The sequence below is a fragment of the Pan paniscus genome, chromosome 18 (assembly GCF_029289425.2).
Source record: "Pan paniscus chromosome 18, NHGRI_mPanPan1-v2.0_pri, whole genome shotgun sequence".
Lineage (NCBI taxonomy): Eukaryota > Metazoa > Chordata > Mammalia > Primates > Hominidae > Pan > Pan paniscus.
In genome coordinates this window covers 26277163-26293491 of record NC_073267.2, presented here as the reverse complement: position 1 = coordinate 26293491, position 16329 = coordinate 26277163, and the positions used below count along the sequence as shown (strand labels likewise).

The window sequence follows — 16329 nt, the reverse complement described above, 5'->3', positions numbered from 1 at the left end:
AACAGTAAGTTTCCACAATAAGCACATTTCTCTTCTAGCTAAAATAACCGTGCCTCAAGCAAAGCACCTGTGACAAAAATTCCCCAGTAGTATGCTCTTTGACAGCTAGGTTTGCCGTTCACAGTGTTGAGAGCAGATATCCCTGCTGGAGAGAGGAGCTGTTGTCCACCCCAGTGACCCGGGGACCCCACTTACTGTAGCCCATCAAGGTGAGCGCTCCTATAAGCATGATCAGCGTCTGCAGGGCATCCGTGTAGATCACAGCAGCCAGGCCACCTGGTGGGATGAGCACGGAGGTGAGGGTCAGGGAGTCTAATGAGAAGGGGTTACTCAGGGTCACCAAGGGAACCTGGAAGGCCAGGACCCGATGGGAGATTTCTTAGTGCTGATTGATTGCAAAGATGGCCACGATCACTCCTCCCTGTGTGCCTGCCCATTTTGCAATGTGACTTTGCTGCTCCTTTCACGTTGAGGTGAAGTTGATTTCTCTGCTTCTCACATGGGCTTGGCCACGTGACTTGCTTTGACCAATAGAATGTGGGGGAAGTGGTATGGGCCTCAAGGAGCCCTGCAGCTTCTGCACTTACTCTCCTGTTGCCCTGAGACCATTTGCTTTAAGAAGCCGGGTCTAACCTAGTGAAGGAAGAGGGCCCCCACGGAGGGGAAGCCCAGTCAACAGCCCAAGCTAACACCAGCCATGTGAGTGAGGCCATCCTCTTCCAGCCAGTTGCTCCACCTACCACCGAATTATAATTCGCAGAGCCAGGTTAGACTAGCAAATATCCACCCAGGTAACCCATGGACTTGTGGGGAATAGTAATAATAAACCATTGATTTTTCAAGCCCCTCAATTTGTGGGTGGTTTTTTAACACAGCAATTTTCAACTGATACAGGAAGTGGTGCTTAGGCCACAGGCCCCAAGCTCTGAACACCTTTAGTTATTTATTATTTATTTATTTATTTTTTAGAGCCAGGGTCTCACTCTGTCAACCCAGGCTGGAGTGTAGTGGCGTGATCATAGCTCACTGCAGCCTAGACTTCCTGGGCCCAAGTGATTGTCCTGTCTCAGTCCCCCAAGTAGCTAGGACTATAAGCATGAGCCACCACGCCGGGCTAATTTTTAACTTTTCTCTAGAGATGGAGTCTTGCTATGTTGCCTAGGGTGGGCTCGAACTCCTGGCTTCAAACAGTCCTCCTGCCTCGGCCTCCCAAGGTGCTGGGATTACGGGTGTAAGCAACTACACCCAGCCAACACCTTTATTTTTAAGACTGGATAAAGGATGTGAGTATTAGGTATTCAGAGGCCCCCTAGACTTCCTGGAGAGGATCGTGATGGTGCCTCAGAGGATTCTTGTTGGGTTTGCCACCTGCAAAAATCTTCGAAATGGGCTGGGAAAGGTGGCTCATGCCTGTAATCCCAGCACTTTGGGAGGCTGAGGCAACCAGATCACCTGAGGTTAGGGGTTCAAGACCAGCCTGGCCAACATGGTGAAACCTTGTCCCTACTAAAAATACAAAAATTAGCCAGGTGTGATGGGGCATGCCTGTAATCCCAGCTACTCGGGAGGCTGAGACAGGAGAATCACTTGAACCCAGGAGGCAGAGGTTGCAGTGAGCCAAGATTGTGCCACTGCACGCCAGCCTGGGCAATGGAGCGAGACTCCATCTCAAAAGAATAAATAAATACATAAAAATTCATAATGATGATCCTGGTAGCAAATCCATCAGCATCTGGAAAGAGCAATCTTTCCAGTCTCTTCCTTAAACCTCTGTTCTTCCTCCTTCCCTGAGGAGAAGGGACACTTATCCAATAGAAACATGTCTACTAGAGGGCACAGTCACTGTACAATTTAAAAACCCTGTGCCCGTGGGTGACGTGCTCTCCGGGATCCCTCCTTCCTTCCCAGCAGGAATAGGGCTCTCTCACAAAGGGGAGGAGAACTGGCTTTGATTCTGGCCTCAGTTCCCTGCCATTCACGCATGCAGTGAGTCAGCCTGAGTGTGGTGAGATCCTGGTGTTGGGTACCACTTAACCCCACCATCCTTTCTATATTAACAGTGATGAGAATCTCTCATATGCCAGGCACTGTGGGGAGCATTTTGTTCAGTCTTTCACCAAATAGCCGGTGAGCTCCCCACCAAGTTCTACATGGTAGGGATGCAGAGGCCAACAAAATGGCATGTTCCCTGCCCTCATAGAGTCTACAGTCTAATGGGGGACACAGACCTCCAAACAAGTAACACCAACATTCATCAGCTATGGCAGCCTGCCCTCCCCTTTTCCCCTGCCCCAGGCACATTGCTTCTGCTAGTTCTGAGAACTCAGCCAAGGTCTTTCTGTATCAGGGGACTTTGCATATGTTAGATTTTGTCAATTTTCTGTTTAGAGCATCCAATAGTATTCCATGGCACTTAGAACAAATGCTAGGCTCATTTTGTTTCCTTCAAAGCTCTGGTCCCTGCCCTTTTCTCCAATCCCACTCTTACCACCAGGGTTGCTGCTTAGCACAGTGCCACGGGGTGCCATTTTCACTCTGGTTGGTGTGAATGGCACCCCCTGGAGTGGAATAGGGCACAGCCTACATAACCATTTGCTCAAGCAGGTTCTCATCTCAGAGTGTTTACTGCAGCCCTTCTCTCAGCCTGGAATTCTCCTCCCCTGCATTGCTCATGGGGTGTTATTTAAACTTGGTTGAGATACGAAAAAATGCTCATCATCGCTAATCATCAGAAAAATGCAAATCACAGGCCGGGCACAGTGGTTCACATCTGTAATCCCAGCATTTTGGGAGGCTGATGCAGGTGGATCACTTGAGGCCAGGAGTTCAAGACCAGCCTGACCAACACAGTGAAACCCTTTCTCTACCATAAAATACAAATGTTAGCCGGGCATAGTGACTGGCACCTGTAGTCTCAGCTACTTGGGAGGCTGAGGCAGGAGAATCACTTGAACCTGGGAGATGGAGGTTGCAGTGTGCCAAGATTGCACCATTGCACTCCAGCCTGGGCAACAGAGGGAGACCCTGTCTCAAAAAAAGAAAAACAAACAAACAAAAGCAAATCACTACCACAATGAGATATCATCTCACACCAGTCAGAACAGCTTTTTTTTTTTTTAATTTGAGTCTCGCTCTGTTGCCCAGGCTGGAGTGCAGTGGCACGATCTCAGATCACTGCAGCCTCTGCCTCCAGGGTTCAAGCGATTCTCCTCCCTCAGCCTCCCAGGTAGCTGGGATTACAGGTGCCCGCCACCACGCCTGGCTAATTTTTTTGTATTTTTAGTAGAGACAGGGTTTCACCATATTGGCCAGGCTGGTCTCGAACTCCGGACCTCAGTTGATCCTCCTGCCTTGGCCTCCCAAAGTCCTGGGATTACAGGCGTGAGCCACTGTGCCCGGCCAGAACAGCTTTAAACTTAAAAACAATTAAGAAGTCAAAAGATAACCGACGTTGGCGAGGTTGTGGAGAAAAGGAAATGCTGATGCACTGTTGGTGGGAGTGTGATATGGTTTGGCTCTGTGTCCCCACCCAAATCTCATGTTGAATTGTAATCCCGCGTGTTGGGGGAGGGTCCTGGTGGGAGGTGTTGAATTATGGGGGTGATTTTAATGATTCAGCACCATCCCCAGTGCTGTCTGGTGATAGAGTTCTCATGAGAATTGGTTGTTTAAAAGTGTGTAGCACTAGGCCAGGCACGGTGGCTCATGCCTGTAATCCCAGCACTTTGGGAGGCCGAAGCGGGCAGATCACCTGAGGATGGGAGTTCGAGACCAGCCTGACCAACATGGAGAAACCCTGTCTCTACTAAAAACACGAAATTAGCTGGGCATGGTGGCGGGTGCCTGTAATCCCAGCTATTTGGGAGGCTGAGGCAGGAGAATTGCTTGAACCCAGGAGGTGGAGGTTGCGGTGAGCTGAGATTGCACCATTGCACTCCAGCCACGAAAGAGTAAGTCTCCATCTCAAAAAGAAAAGAAAAAAGTGTGTAGCACCTCCCGCTTCACTCTTTCTCTCCGGCTCCATCATGGTAGGACTTGCTTACTTCCCCTTTGCCTTCCACCATGACTGTAAGTTTCCTGAGGCCTCCTAGCCATGCTTCCTGTTAAGCCTGTGGAACTGTGAATCAATTAAACCTCTTTTTTTTTTCATAAATTATCCAGTCTCGGGTAGTTCTTTATAGCAGAGTGAGAATGGACTAATACAGAGTGTAAATTAGTTCAGCCACTGTGGAGAGAGAACTGAGAATTGAACTATCATTTGACCAGCAATCCCACTACTGGGTATGTACCCAAAGGAAAATAAGTCATCCTACCAAAAAGACACATGCCCTCATATGTTCATCACAGTACTACGCACAATAGCAAACACATGGAATTGACACAGGTGCCCATCAACAGTGGATTGGATAAAGAAAATATGGTACAGATATACCACGAAATACTACACAGCCATTAAAAAGGACAAAATCATAACCTTTGCAGCACATGAATGCAGCTGGAGGCCCTTATCCTAAGTGAATTAATGCAGGAACAGAAAACCACTCACTTATTTATTTTCTTTTTCTTTGAGATGGGGTCTTGCTCTGTTGCCCAGGCTGGAGTGCAGTGGTGCGATCTCCATTCACTGCAACCTTGCAACCTCTGCCTTCTGCATTCAAGAGATTCTCCTGCCTCAGCCTTCCACATAGCTGGGATTACAGGCACCTGCCACCACACTCTGCTAATTTTTGTATTTTTAGTAGAGAATGGGTTTCACCATGTTGGCCAGGATGCTCTGGAACTCCTGACCTCAGGTGATCTTCCCACCTTGGCCTCCCAAAGTGCTGGGATTACAGGAGTGAGCCACCATGCCTGGCCCACATGTTCTCACATATAAGTGGAAACTGAATAAACATTGGGTACTCATGGACTTGAATAAGGGAACTGGGGACTACTAGAGAAGGGAGAGGGAGGGGGACACCGGTTGAAAAACTACCCATTGGGTACTATGCTCACTACGTGGGCTAATGGATCCATTCGTACCCCAGACCTCAGCATCATGCAATATACCTATTAACAAACCTGCATGTACCTCCTGAATCTAAAATCAAAGTCGAAGGTGAAAAAAAAATTGGTTGAGATATCACCTTAGAGAGGCCTTACCTGAATATTCTATGTAAAAAAAAACAAAAAACAAAAAAAAATCTGTCCTCCATCTCTTCACCCCAATTAATTTTTCCTTATAGCACTTCTCAGGTTATAATAATATTACACTGACATATTTATTTATTTATTTTTGAGACAGAGTCCCACTCTGTTGCCCAGGCTGGAGTGCAGTGGTGTGATCTTGGCTCACTGCAACCTCCGCCTCCTAGGTTCAAGTGATTCTCTTGCCTCAGCCTCCCGAGTAGCTGGGATTATAGGCATGCGCCATCATGCCCAGCTAATTTTTCTGTATTTTTAGTAGAGACCGGGTTTTGCCATGTTGGCTAGGCTGGTCTAGAACTCCTGATCTCAGGTGATCCACCCGCCTCGGCCTCCCAAAGTGTTGGGATTACAGATGTGAGCCACCACACCTGGCCTAACATTATTTATTGATTTCCCTGTTCATTGTCTCCCATCCTCAATAAGTTCCTCTGGAGTAGAGATATTTGTCTTGTTTACGTCTGTGCCTCACTCCCTGGCATGATGTCTGGCACACAGTAGGAAATGTATATCCGTATACACATACCTGTATATGTAAATACATGATATATAGACACAAGGTACATAATATAGAGATACCAGTGTGTTTGTGTCTGTGCACACACAGGCATACACAGACACAAACAGACACACATATATATGGAATGAATAATATTATGCCAAGAGGAGGCGGAGAAGGGTGAAAATAGAGTGGAAGATGAGATAATGAATATTTAAAAACAGGTACTTCTCAAGGCCCTACTGCGTGCCAGGCACTCTTCTAGGATACAGGTATGAGGGGGAGAGATGAGGTTACCTGCCCTCAGGCTCCAGGATTGCAGTAGTTTATTATCCAGCCTTGTGTTGTGCCTGTGAGTGCACATGGCTCAGCAGTTAGTAGGTGCTCAAGAAACAGTTCTGGGATACATGAATGGGAAAAAACATTATGCCATTGTGGTGCATTTTAAAAATGCTTTATCTTTTTTTATTTTGAGATGGAGTCTCGCTCTGTCACCCAGGCTGGAGGGCAATGACACCATCTTGGCTCACTGCAACCTCCGCCTCCCGGGTTCAAGTGATTCTCCTGCCTCGGCCTCCTGAGTAGCTGGGATTTCAGGCACGGGCCATCATGCCTGGCTAATTTTTGTATTTTTAGTAGAGATGGGGTTTTGCCATGTTGGTCAGGCTGGTCTTGAACTCCTGACCTCGTGATCCACCCACCTTGGCCTCCCAAAGTGCAGGGATTACAGGCGTAAGCCACCGTGCCTGGCCTAATTTTTCTATTTTTAGTAGAGATGGGATTTTGCCATGTTGGCCAGGCTGGTCTGGAATTCCTGGCCTCAAGTGATCCACCTGCCTCGGCTTCCCAAAGTGCTGGGATTACAGGCATGAGCCACCGCGCCCAACCTAAAATGCTTTATCTTATCAGGTAACCCCCTTCCTTTAGATAATGGTCAGGAGAAATCTTTTTATCTAGGGTAAAGGAGTGACGTTTAATGAATAAATGGGTCTTAGCACAATGGAACATCAGAAGATGGGCAAGGAGAAGGTAGAGTGGCCCACAGCCGCTGCCCACTGCCTCTGCTAGGTGTTACCCTTTGTTCAGTCTTACCAGCAACCGTGTATACAGCAGTGATGGCCAGCAGCCCAACTATGGCCAGGTACAGATCCAGGTGCAAAGACTGCTGGATGAAGATGGCACCTGCATACATGTCCACCTGTGAAGAAAGGAGGTTGATGGATGAACAAATGAATTAATGAACAAATGAACGAATGAATGAATGAATGGACATTTGCAGCACAGGTTCCCTGGGATCAGGGCCTAGCCTAGATGCTGACAAACACAGAAGAGTCATACATCATCCCTTCTTAATCCATTGCATCCCAGATCAGGGGTCTTAAACTGGAGCCCTGTGGGCCCTGGGCTGATGCAGCAGCCTCCTCAATGGTCTTCCTGCTTCTGCTTTTGGTCCTCTCCCACTCCATCTTCCACACTGCAACCTTCATTAAATACCATAATGATCACATCATCCTTTTCCTCCCCACTCCATCTTCCACACTGCAACCTTCATTAAATACCATAATGATCACATCATCCTTCTCCTCCCCACTCAAACTCTTAAGTGACTCCCCCATTGCCCCCAAGATAAAGGCTAAATAAATGAGGCTAAATACTCACTTCGTACTCCCAGACCTCCACAGACTCTGAAATACCCTCTGTTTCTCAACAAGTCATGTGTACCTGGGCCTCCCAGATTTCGCTTGTGCTGGTGCTTCCGTCTGGAGGGCCAATCCCCTTTCTCTAACTGTAAGTTCTTCCTGGGATGTAACTTCCCCTAGAAGGCTTCCCACATCTGCAGCTTCCCACCAGACTGCAAGTGAACGTTCTAGAAAGGAGCCTGTGTGTCTGTCCGGCAGTCTGGAGCTGGCGTAGATTCACTTACTGTTGTTTGGATTGAATGGAACCCCTTCTGCTCCCCCTCACCCTTTCCCATAGGACAAGCTCCTCCCTCCTCCCTGGCTGGAAGCAAAGACAGCTTCTGCTGAGGGGCACATGTCTGGAGGTTGCAATACACCTGTTCTTTGCCACTTCCTAGGAGATCTGCCCATCCAAAGGTCAGGGTGGGGCAGCGCAATCAGCCATCAGCACATCGGATAAACAGCTGATCACTGTCTAATTCCAGGAGGAAGAGAACAGTCCTATCCAAGGGTTGGCAGGGTTCTTGGAGTCTCATTGATCAACCCACATCATCCTGAGATGTTGACAAAGAAGCTTTGGCAGGAGTAGGAGAGAAAGTCCTTCCCTCCTTTCCTCTACCTTTTCTCCCAATTTCTTCTTCTTTTTTTTTTTTTTTCTTTTTTTTTGACACAGAGTCTCGCTCTTTCACCCAGGCTGCAGTACAGTGGCATGATCTTGGCTCACTGCAACCTCCACCTTCTGGGCTCAAGCAATTCTCCTGCCTCAGCCTCCCAAATAGCTGGGACTACAGGCATGAGCCACCACGCCTGGCTAATTTTCGTATTTTCTGGTAGAGATGGGGTTTCGCCATGTTGGCCAGACTGGCCTCGAACTCCTGACCTCAAGTGATACACCTGCCTCAGCCTCCCAAAGTGCTGAGATTACAGGCGTGAGCCACTGCACCCAACCATTTTCTCCCAATTCCCTCTGTCCATGCTTACCTCCCCCCATGCCATCTTCCTCTAATCTCCCTGCAGCCTATGAAAGAGGAGGAGAAAGGGGATAGCGAGGAGACACTCCTGAGCAATGATCTGTGCCTTATCTTCTCCCCATGCTGCATGGGTGAGGCCAGGCTGTGTCCCTGTCTTACCGAGATCTTGGTGAAGATGTAGATAAATAGGTAGAGTACAGCCAGGATGATGGGGATTCTGATGCCACCGAAGCGCTTCCGTAGGTATTCTGGCATCGTGGTGACCTGAGGGCCAGAGCTGAGATTTCACCACCAGCGGACTTCACCACCAGCACGTGACCCCCCCACACAAGCCCTTCCCATCTGCTCCTGCCCCTGCAACTCAGAGCACAGATGGTCTTCTTGGGATTCTCAACCTGATACTTAAGAAGGAAGGAGAGGGGCCCAGCACAGTTGGTTCCCATCACTTTGGGAGACTAAGGCAAGGGGAATCACTTGAGTGCAGAAGTTTGAGACCAGACTGGGCAACATGGTGAAACCCCATTTCTACAAAAAATACAAATTTAGTCATGGGTGGTGACAGGCGCCTGTAGTCCCAGCTACTCAGGTGGCTGAGGTGGAAGGATCACTTGAGCCTGAGCTCAGGAGGTTGCGGGTGCAGTGAGCCATGATCATGCCATTGCACTCTAGCCTAAGTGACAGGGAGACCCTGCCTCAAAAGATATACATATGGTAGACAAAAACAAATTCTAGGCGGATAACAGATTTAATTGTGAGGCCATGCACGATGGCTTACACCTGTAATCCTAGCACTTTAGGAGGCCAAGGTGGGAGGACTGCTTGAGCCCAGGAGTTCAAGACCAGCCTGGGCAACATCTCTATTGCTATAGTAAGACCCCATCTCTATTTTTTTTTTAAAGACATATAACCTAATAGAAAAATGGACAAAAGTCCTAGACAAGTTACTTCCTCAAAGAGGAAATCCAAATGGCCGGAAAATGTACAAAAAGAGTTGCCAATTAAAAACAGTGAGATGGCCGGGTGCGGTGGCTCAGGCCTGTAATCCCAGCACTTTGGGAGGTGAGGTGGGAGGATCATCTGAGGTCAAGAGTTCAAGACCAGCCTGGACAACTTGGCGAAACCCCGTCTCTACTAAAAATACAAAAATTAGCTGGGCATGGTGGCTGTAGTCCCAGCTGCTGGGACAGTGTGTGTGTGGTGGGGGACGGGGTGAGGCAGGAGAATCAAGAATCGCTTGAACCCAGTTAGGCGGAGGTTGCAGTGAGCTGAGGGCACGCCACTGCACTCCAGCCTGAGCGACAGAGCAAGACTCCGTCTCAAAAAAATTTTAAAAAGCAGTGAGATATCACTACACATGCACCAAATTCACAAGAATCTTTAAGTTGGAGAATATAAAATGTCACCAAGGATACGCTGAATTGCAGGAAAGGGAATTTTCATACACTGCTGGTTGGAATATAAATGGATAGAAGTACTCTGGGAAAGTGTTTGTCAGTATCTTGTAAAGCCAAAGATGAACATATCCAATGACCTAGAAATTCCACTCAGAGGTAGATTCTCCCACCAATGCTTGTCTATGTGCAGAAGAACACATTTAGAAAAATGTTCACAGCAGTGCTGTCTATCATAGACCAATACTGGGAGCAACTTAAACGCCCATGTGCAACAGAATGGATAAATATATTGGAATGTGAGTCACACTACACGATACCGCATAGCAATGAAAATTAACACATCAGCTACATGTAACTAAAGAATATTACTCCAAGCTGGGTGCGGTGGCTCACACCTGTAATCCCAGCACTTTGGGAGGCTGAGGTGGGTGGATCACCTGAGGCCAGGAGTTCAAGAACAGCCTGGCCAACATGGGGAAACCCCATCTCTACTAAAAATACAAAAAGTAGTCGGGCGTGGTGGTGTGCACCTGTAATCCCAGCTACTTGGGAGGTTGAGGGAGGAGAATTGCATGAACCCAGGAGGCAGATGTTGCAGTGAGCTGAGATCATGCCACTGCACTCCAGCCTGGGCAGCAGAGCGAAACTCTGCCTCAAAAAAAAAAAAAAAAATTACTCCAGTTTTCAATTATCTATAACCCACCCTTCACCAAAAAAAGTAAAATTCAACTGCATTGTTCAGGTATGCAGAATTAAAACTGTAAATAAAAGCAAGGGAGTAATTACTTAATAGCAAAGCCAAGGAGAAGGGAAGGCATTGTGATTTTTCTTTTTTAGAGATGGGGTCTCACCGTGTCACCCAGGCTGGAGTGCAGTGGTACAATCATAGCTCACTGCAGCCCTGATCGCCTGGGTTCAAGCAATCAATCCTCCTCCTCAGTCTCCCATCCTCTTGCCTCAGCCTCCTGACTAGCTGGGACTAAAGGTGCACACCACCAGTCTCAGCTAATTCTTTATTTTAATTGTTTTTGTAGAGATGGGGGTCTCACTGTGTTGCCCAGGCTGGTCTCAAACTCCTGGCTTCAAGCAATCCTCCCACCACAGCCTCCCAAAGAGCTGAGATTATGGCCCTGAGCCACTGTGCCCAGCCAGCATTGTGATTTTCTAAAGGCTTGCAGGGGACATAATATTTCCTTCCTTCCTTCCTTCCTTCCTTCCTTCCTTCCTTCCTTCCTTCCTTCCTTCCTCCTTCCCTCCCTCTCTCCATTCCTTCCTTCCTCTCTTCCTTCCTTCTTCTCCTTTCCCTTTCCCTTTTCCCCTTTCCCCTTTCCTTTCCTTTCCTCCTTTCCTTTCCTTTCCTTTCCTTTCCTTTCCTTTCCTTTCCTTCTTTCCTTTCCTTTCCTTCTGACAGAGTCTCACTCTGTCACCCAGGCAGAAGTTAAGTAGTGTGATATTGGCTTACTTTACTCCACCTCCTGGGTTCAAGCAATTCTCCCACTTCAGCCTCCCGAGTAGCTGGAACTACAGGCACCCGCCACCACATCTGGCTAATTTTTGTATTTTTAGTAGAGACAGGGTTTCACCATGTTGGCCAGGCTGGTCTTGAACTCCTGACCTCAAGTGATCTGCCTGCCTCAGCCTCCCAAAGTGCTGGGATTACAGGCGTGAGCGACCGCACCTGGCTGACATTATGTTTTCTGTCTTGATGTGGGTGTTCCTTTTACAATAATTTGTCAAGCTGCACTTTTGTGTTTGTTTTTTGTGTGTGTGTTTTATTGCTTTTCTGAATGTTTATTTCATGTCCTAATAAAAACAAATTGGGTAGCTTTTGAACTTTTCTCAACACTTTGGCATTTATTATCTAGGATGGGTTTAACCTCTCCTTTGTATAAGTGTAAGATATTGCCCAAAGGATGTCTAGATCTAGGAGATTTTATTTTCTTATTTAACAATAGCTTGGAGATCAGCAAACCTCTGTGGACTTCATCCCTTGTCACAGCATGAAATGGTATAGCCCGGCTGTCCAGTTCCTTATTAATGGACATGGTGGTTGTTCCCAGGTTTTTCTATTACAAACAACTACTGCAGCCATTTCAGATCTTTGCATCTGGCTATCTGGCTGGTGCAGTGGCTCATGCCTGTAATCCCAGCACTTTGGGAGGCTGAGGCGCACGAGGTCAGGAGTTCGAGACCAGCCTGACCAACATGGTGAAACCCCGTCTCTACTAAAGATACAAAAATTAGCTGGGCGTGGTGGTAGGCGCCTGTAATCCCAGCTACTCGGGAGGCTGAGGCAGAGAATTGCTTGAACCTGGGAGGTGGAGACTGCAGTGAGCCAAGATTGTGCCACTGCACTGCAGCCTGGGTGACAGAGCGAGACTCCATCTCAAAACAAACAAAACAAAACAAAACAAAACAAAAACAAACTTTGTATCTTCTCAACCTAAAGCAAGTTCCTTTCTCACTCTCAGCTGATGACATCATCTTCTGTTTGCCAGAGAACATGGAAGCCATCAGGTGAGAATGTCTGGCAACCCTAAATATTCACTCACCTGCATCTCTACCATCATATATGCCTTCCTGTAGTAGGTGCTCAATAACTTTCTTGATGCCTTGACTCGGAGAGCTTCATTTCCAGCCCAGTGCTGTTATACCTCAGATGCTGTGTCTACAAGGGAGCTAGCCACAGGGGTCAGGAGCAGACCCAGGCCCCCTGCTCACCAAAGGTCTTGCTTTTAGACTTTTGGGATTACCTCCAAGGGAGGTTACTTACCCATATATCCCTGCCCTTAATACAGAATTGAACTATTCTCTGTGACTCAGGCTAGACTGCAGTGGCATGATCATAGCTCACTGCAGCTTCCAACTCCTGGGCTCAAGTGTTCCTCCCACTTCAGCCTCTGGAGTAGCTGGGACCACAGGCACTCGCCACCAGGCCCGGCTAATTTAAAAAAAAATTTTAGTAGAGACGAGGTCTTGCTCTGTTGCCCAGGCTGGTCTTGAAATCCTGGACTCAAGTGATTCTCCCCGCATGGCCTCCCAAAGTGCAGGGATTACAGGCATGAGCCACTGCATCCAGCCAGAAGGATTTTTAACATGATTTCTGATTCCTAAGCTTTTTCTACTTGTGTGTGTGTGTGTGTGTGTGTGTGTGTGTGTGTGTGTTGGAGACAGGGTCTCATTCTGTCCCCCAGACTGGAGTGCTGTGGTACAATTATGGCTCACTGTAGCCTCAACCTACCAGTCTCAAGTGATCCTAATCCTCCTGCCTCAGCCTCCTGAGTATCTGAGACTATAGGTGTGCGTCACCACACCCAGCTAATTTTTGTATTTTTGGTAGAGATGGGATTTTGCCATGTTGCCCAGGCTGGTCTCCAACTCCTGGCCTGAAGCAATCCACCCAACTGGGCCTCCCAAAGTGCTGGGATTACATACCTGAGCCACCATGCCCAGCCTACTTTGCGTATTTTTTAACATTTCCATAGTAAAAAGCTAAAATCAGTTATTGCTTTATGAACAACACTGTGATATTGTGTGATCGTGCCATGTGCAATAGAACATCTAGAACAGAATGAAGGTTAGAAAGTATGAATGATACAATGCTGCCAGTGAGATCATAGATGATTTTTTAAAAACTGCTTTTCAGGCCAGGCATGATGGCTCAGGCCTTTAATCCCAGCACTTTGGGAGGATTACGAGGTGGGTGGATCACAAGGTCAGGGGTTCCAGACCAGCCTGGCCAACATGGTGAAACCCCATCTCTACTAAAAATACAAAAATTAGCTGGGGGTGGTGGTGGGCGCCTGTAATCCCAGCTACTTGTGAGGCTGAGGCAGGAGAATTGCTTGAAACCGGGAGGCAGAGGTTTGCAGTGAGCCGAGATCACACCATTGCACTCCAGCCTGGGCAAGAGCAAAACTCTGTCAAAAAAAAAAAAAAAAAAAACCCACAAAAAAATGCTTTTCAAAGAGTCAAAAGTAGCATTATTTTGTAACTAAAATGTTGACATTTTGTACCAGTCAGAAATAGCTCAATTATTATAGTTTTGTGTGCAAAGGAAGAAAAAAATCACTGAATCATATACTTGATTTTAAAATATATATATGGTTTAAAAATATATATATATATATATATATATATATATATATATGATTGAGACAGGGTCTCGCTCTGTCATACAGGCTGGAGTGCAGTGGTGTGATCTCAGCTCACTGCATCCTCTGCCTCCCAGGCTCAAGCAATTCTCATGGCTCCTCAGCCTCCTGAGTAGCTGGGATTACGGGTGCTTACCACCATGCCTGGTTAATTTTTGTATTTTTTTAGTAGAGACAGGTTTTCACCATGTTGCCCAGCCTGGTCTCAAACTCCTAGGCTCAAGTGATCTGCCTGCCTTGGCCTCCCAAAGTGCTAGGATTACAGGCATAAGCTATATATTTTTATTTTTATTTTTATTTTTTAGCAAAAAGCAGAAACATTGGCTGGGCATGGTGGCTTATGCCTGTAATTCCAGCTACTCAGATTGGGAGGCTGAGGTGTGCAGATCACTTGAGCCCAGGAGTTCGAGACCAGCCTGGGTAACATGGCAGGATTTTTGTATTTTCTACTAAAAAAAAAAAAATACAAAAATTAGCTGGGTGTGGTGGCTTGCATCTGTGGTCCTAGCTGCTGGGGAGGCTGGTGAGACCAGGTGAGCCAAGACTGCACCACTGCATTCCATCCTGGGGACAGAGCCAGACCCTGTCTCAAAAAAATATAGCAGAAACCTGTTGTGATTTAAACATTTAAAAGAGATTGTGAGCTTTACATTTGTGTTTTGGTATTTAAAATTTTGGGGCCCATATTTTTTCCAACCTCCAAATGCCTTCTGTGTGCCTTGGATGTTGGGTACTGGCGGGAAGTGCTATGGACTGGGTTCCTCATTGTCTCACCTGTGGATCATCCCTCCCCTTTACTGGGGCCTCTGAGTGGCAATCTGATACATGACCATGGGCAGGAGGGAGGGATGGCGGGATGAGGGAGGGACTGCAGGGCTGAGATTCCCAAAGCATCTTTCAATTCTACAGCATCCCAATGTCCCCCGACTCACCTGACCAGCAATGTAGATGGGGAGGAAGATCCAGGCCAACATCAGCACAGAAAACAAGCCCTGCTCAAGAAAACACAGTCAGGACTTGGCCCCCAGCTCACAACAAGGTACCCATTTGGATTTCCCTCTGCGCCCTGAGGCAGCCTGGTCTGAACTCCACCTCTGGTGTAGTCTCTTACTCGCTGAGTGGTTCACCTGTGCTGGCCTTCAAATTTCCTTTTTTAACATGGGGAAGGGATTCGGGAAGGAAGAGGAGAGTGGAAAAAGAAGGCCTTTGCGATGCTTCCTAGTTCTGTGTCTCCTAAACGTCACGTCATTGCTTCATCCAGTTGTGCCCCCTCCCCTCCTCAGCAGTGATTAAAACAAGGCCATGACAGCAGGCAGACCTGGGTTCAAAGATGACCACAAGAGTTAACACAGGTCTCTGAGACTCATTTTTCTCACCTGGAAAATGGGCATATCAGTGCCTCACTAAGTGGTTGCAAGGAAATCAGGAAGATGATACTTAATGAGTACTATATGCCAGGCGCCTCTCTGCACCCTTTACAAGCATTAATTCATTTGACCCTCATAATGGTTCTACATAACAGGTACCATTAATATGCCTATTATGTACATGAGGCTCAGAGAGGTTAAGAAACTTGCCCAGCTGGGTGCGGTGAGTCATGCCTGTAATCCCAGCACTTTGGCAGGCAGAAGCCAGTGGATCGCTTGCACCCAGGAGTTTAAGACCAACCTGAGTAACATAGTGAAATTCCCGTCTCTACAAAAAAATATGAAAATTAGCTAGGCATGGTGGCGTGCACCTGTGGTCCCAGCTACTTGGGAGGCTGAAGTGGGAGGACGGTTTGAGCCTGAGAGGTGGAGGCTGCAGTGAGCCATGACCACACCACTGCACTCCAGCTTGGGCGACAGAGCGAGACCCTGTCTCAAAAAAACAAAACAAAACAAACAAGCAGAAATAACACTTGCCACCCAAGGTCACACAAAAAGCAACTTGCTGCTGAAGTTTATACGTGTTGGAGCAAGAATGTAAACCCAGGCAGTGTGGGTCTAATTTGTAAATGAATCCTATAATGTGATAGCATATGTAACATATCAAAGTCTGTTCCTGGCATAGAATAAGCATCCAAAAAATATTGGACATTATGAAGGCAATGATCATTATTAATAATCCCCTCCCTGCCCTGACCCCAGTAAAAGTCATATCCCAAATGAGCCCTGCTATATACGAGAGTGTATCTTATCCCTTGAGTATCTCAGAGGTAGCAAACAAAGTCAAAAACTACTGAGCTGTAAAATTTTTGCGATGGCCGATTGACGTCTAAAGTACACAGAAATATGCTTCAGTCTTCACCATCTTTCTTCTGCATCTCTAGGACAGGAATCTGAGCCCTCCTCTTCACACACCTTTTTTTTTTTTTTTTTTTGTGAGACAGAGTCTCACTCTGTCGCCCAGGCTGAAGTGCAGTGTTACAATCTCACCTCACTGCAGCCTCTGTCTCCCAGGTTCAAG

At 47.2% G+C, this 16329-nt stretch overlaps 1 protein-coding gene across 14 annotated transcripts in view; it reads right to left on the bottom strand.

Annotated features, from left to right (window-relative positions):
• Positions 1-16329, bottom strand: part of SLC5A11 (solute carrier family 5 member 11) — a 69029-nt gene that overhangs the window by 27236 nt on the left and 25464 nt on the right. For 11 of the 14 annotated variants that reach the window (XM_034950884.3, XM_034950877.3, XM_034950881.3 and 8 more), the window contains 4 exons: positions 14814-14873; positions 8493-8597; positions 6776-6881; positions 196-276 (listed from right to left, as the gene is read on the bottom strand). In XM_034950884.3, the coding sequence (XP_034806775.3) occupies positions 196-276; positions 6776-6881; positions 8493-8597; positions 14814-14873 (352 nt within the window). The remainder of the gene's footprint in view (positions 1-195; positions 277-6775; positions 6882-8492; positions 8598-14813; positions 14874-16329) is intronic. The other 3 variants (XM_063598586.1, XM_055100453.2, XM_055100452.2) reach the window with 1 other exon arrangement.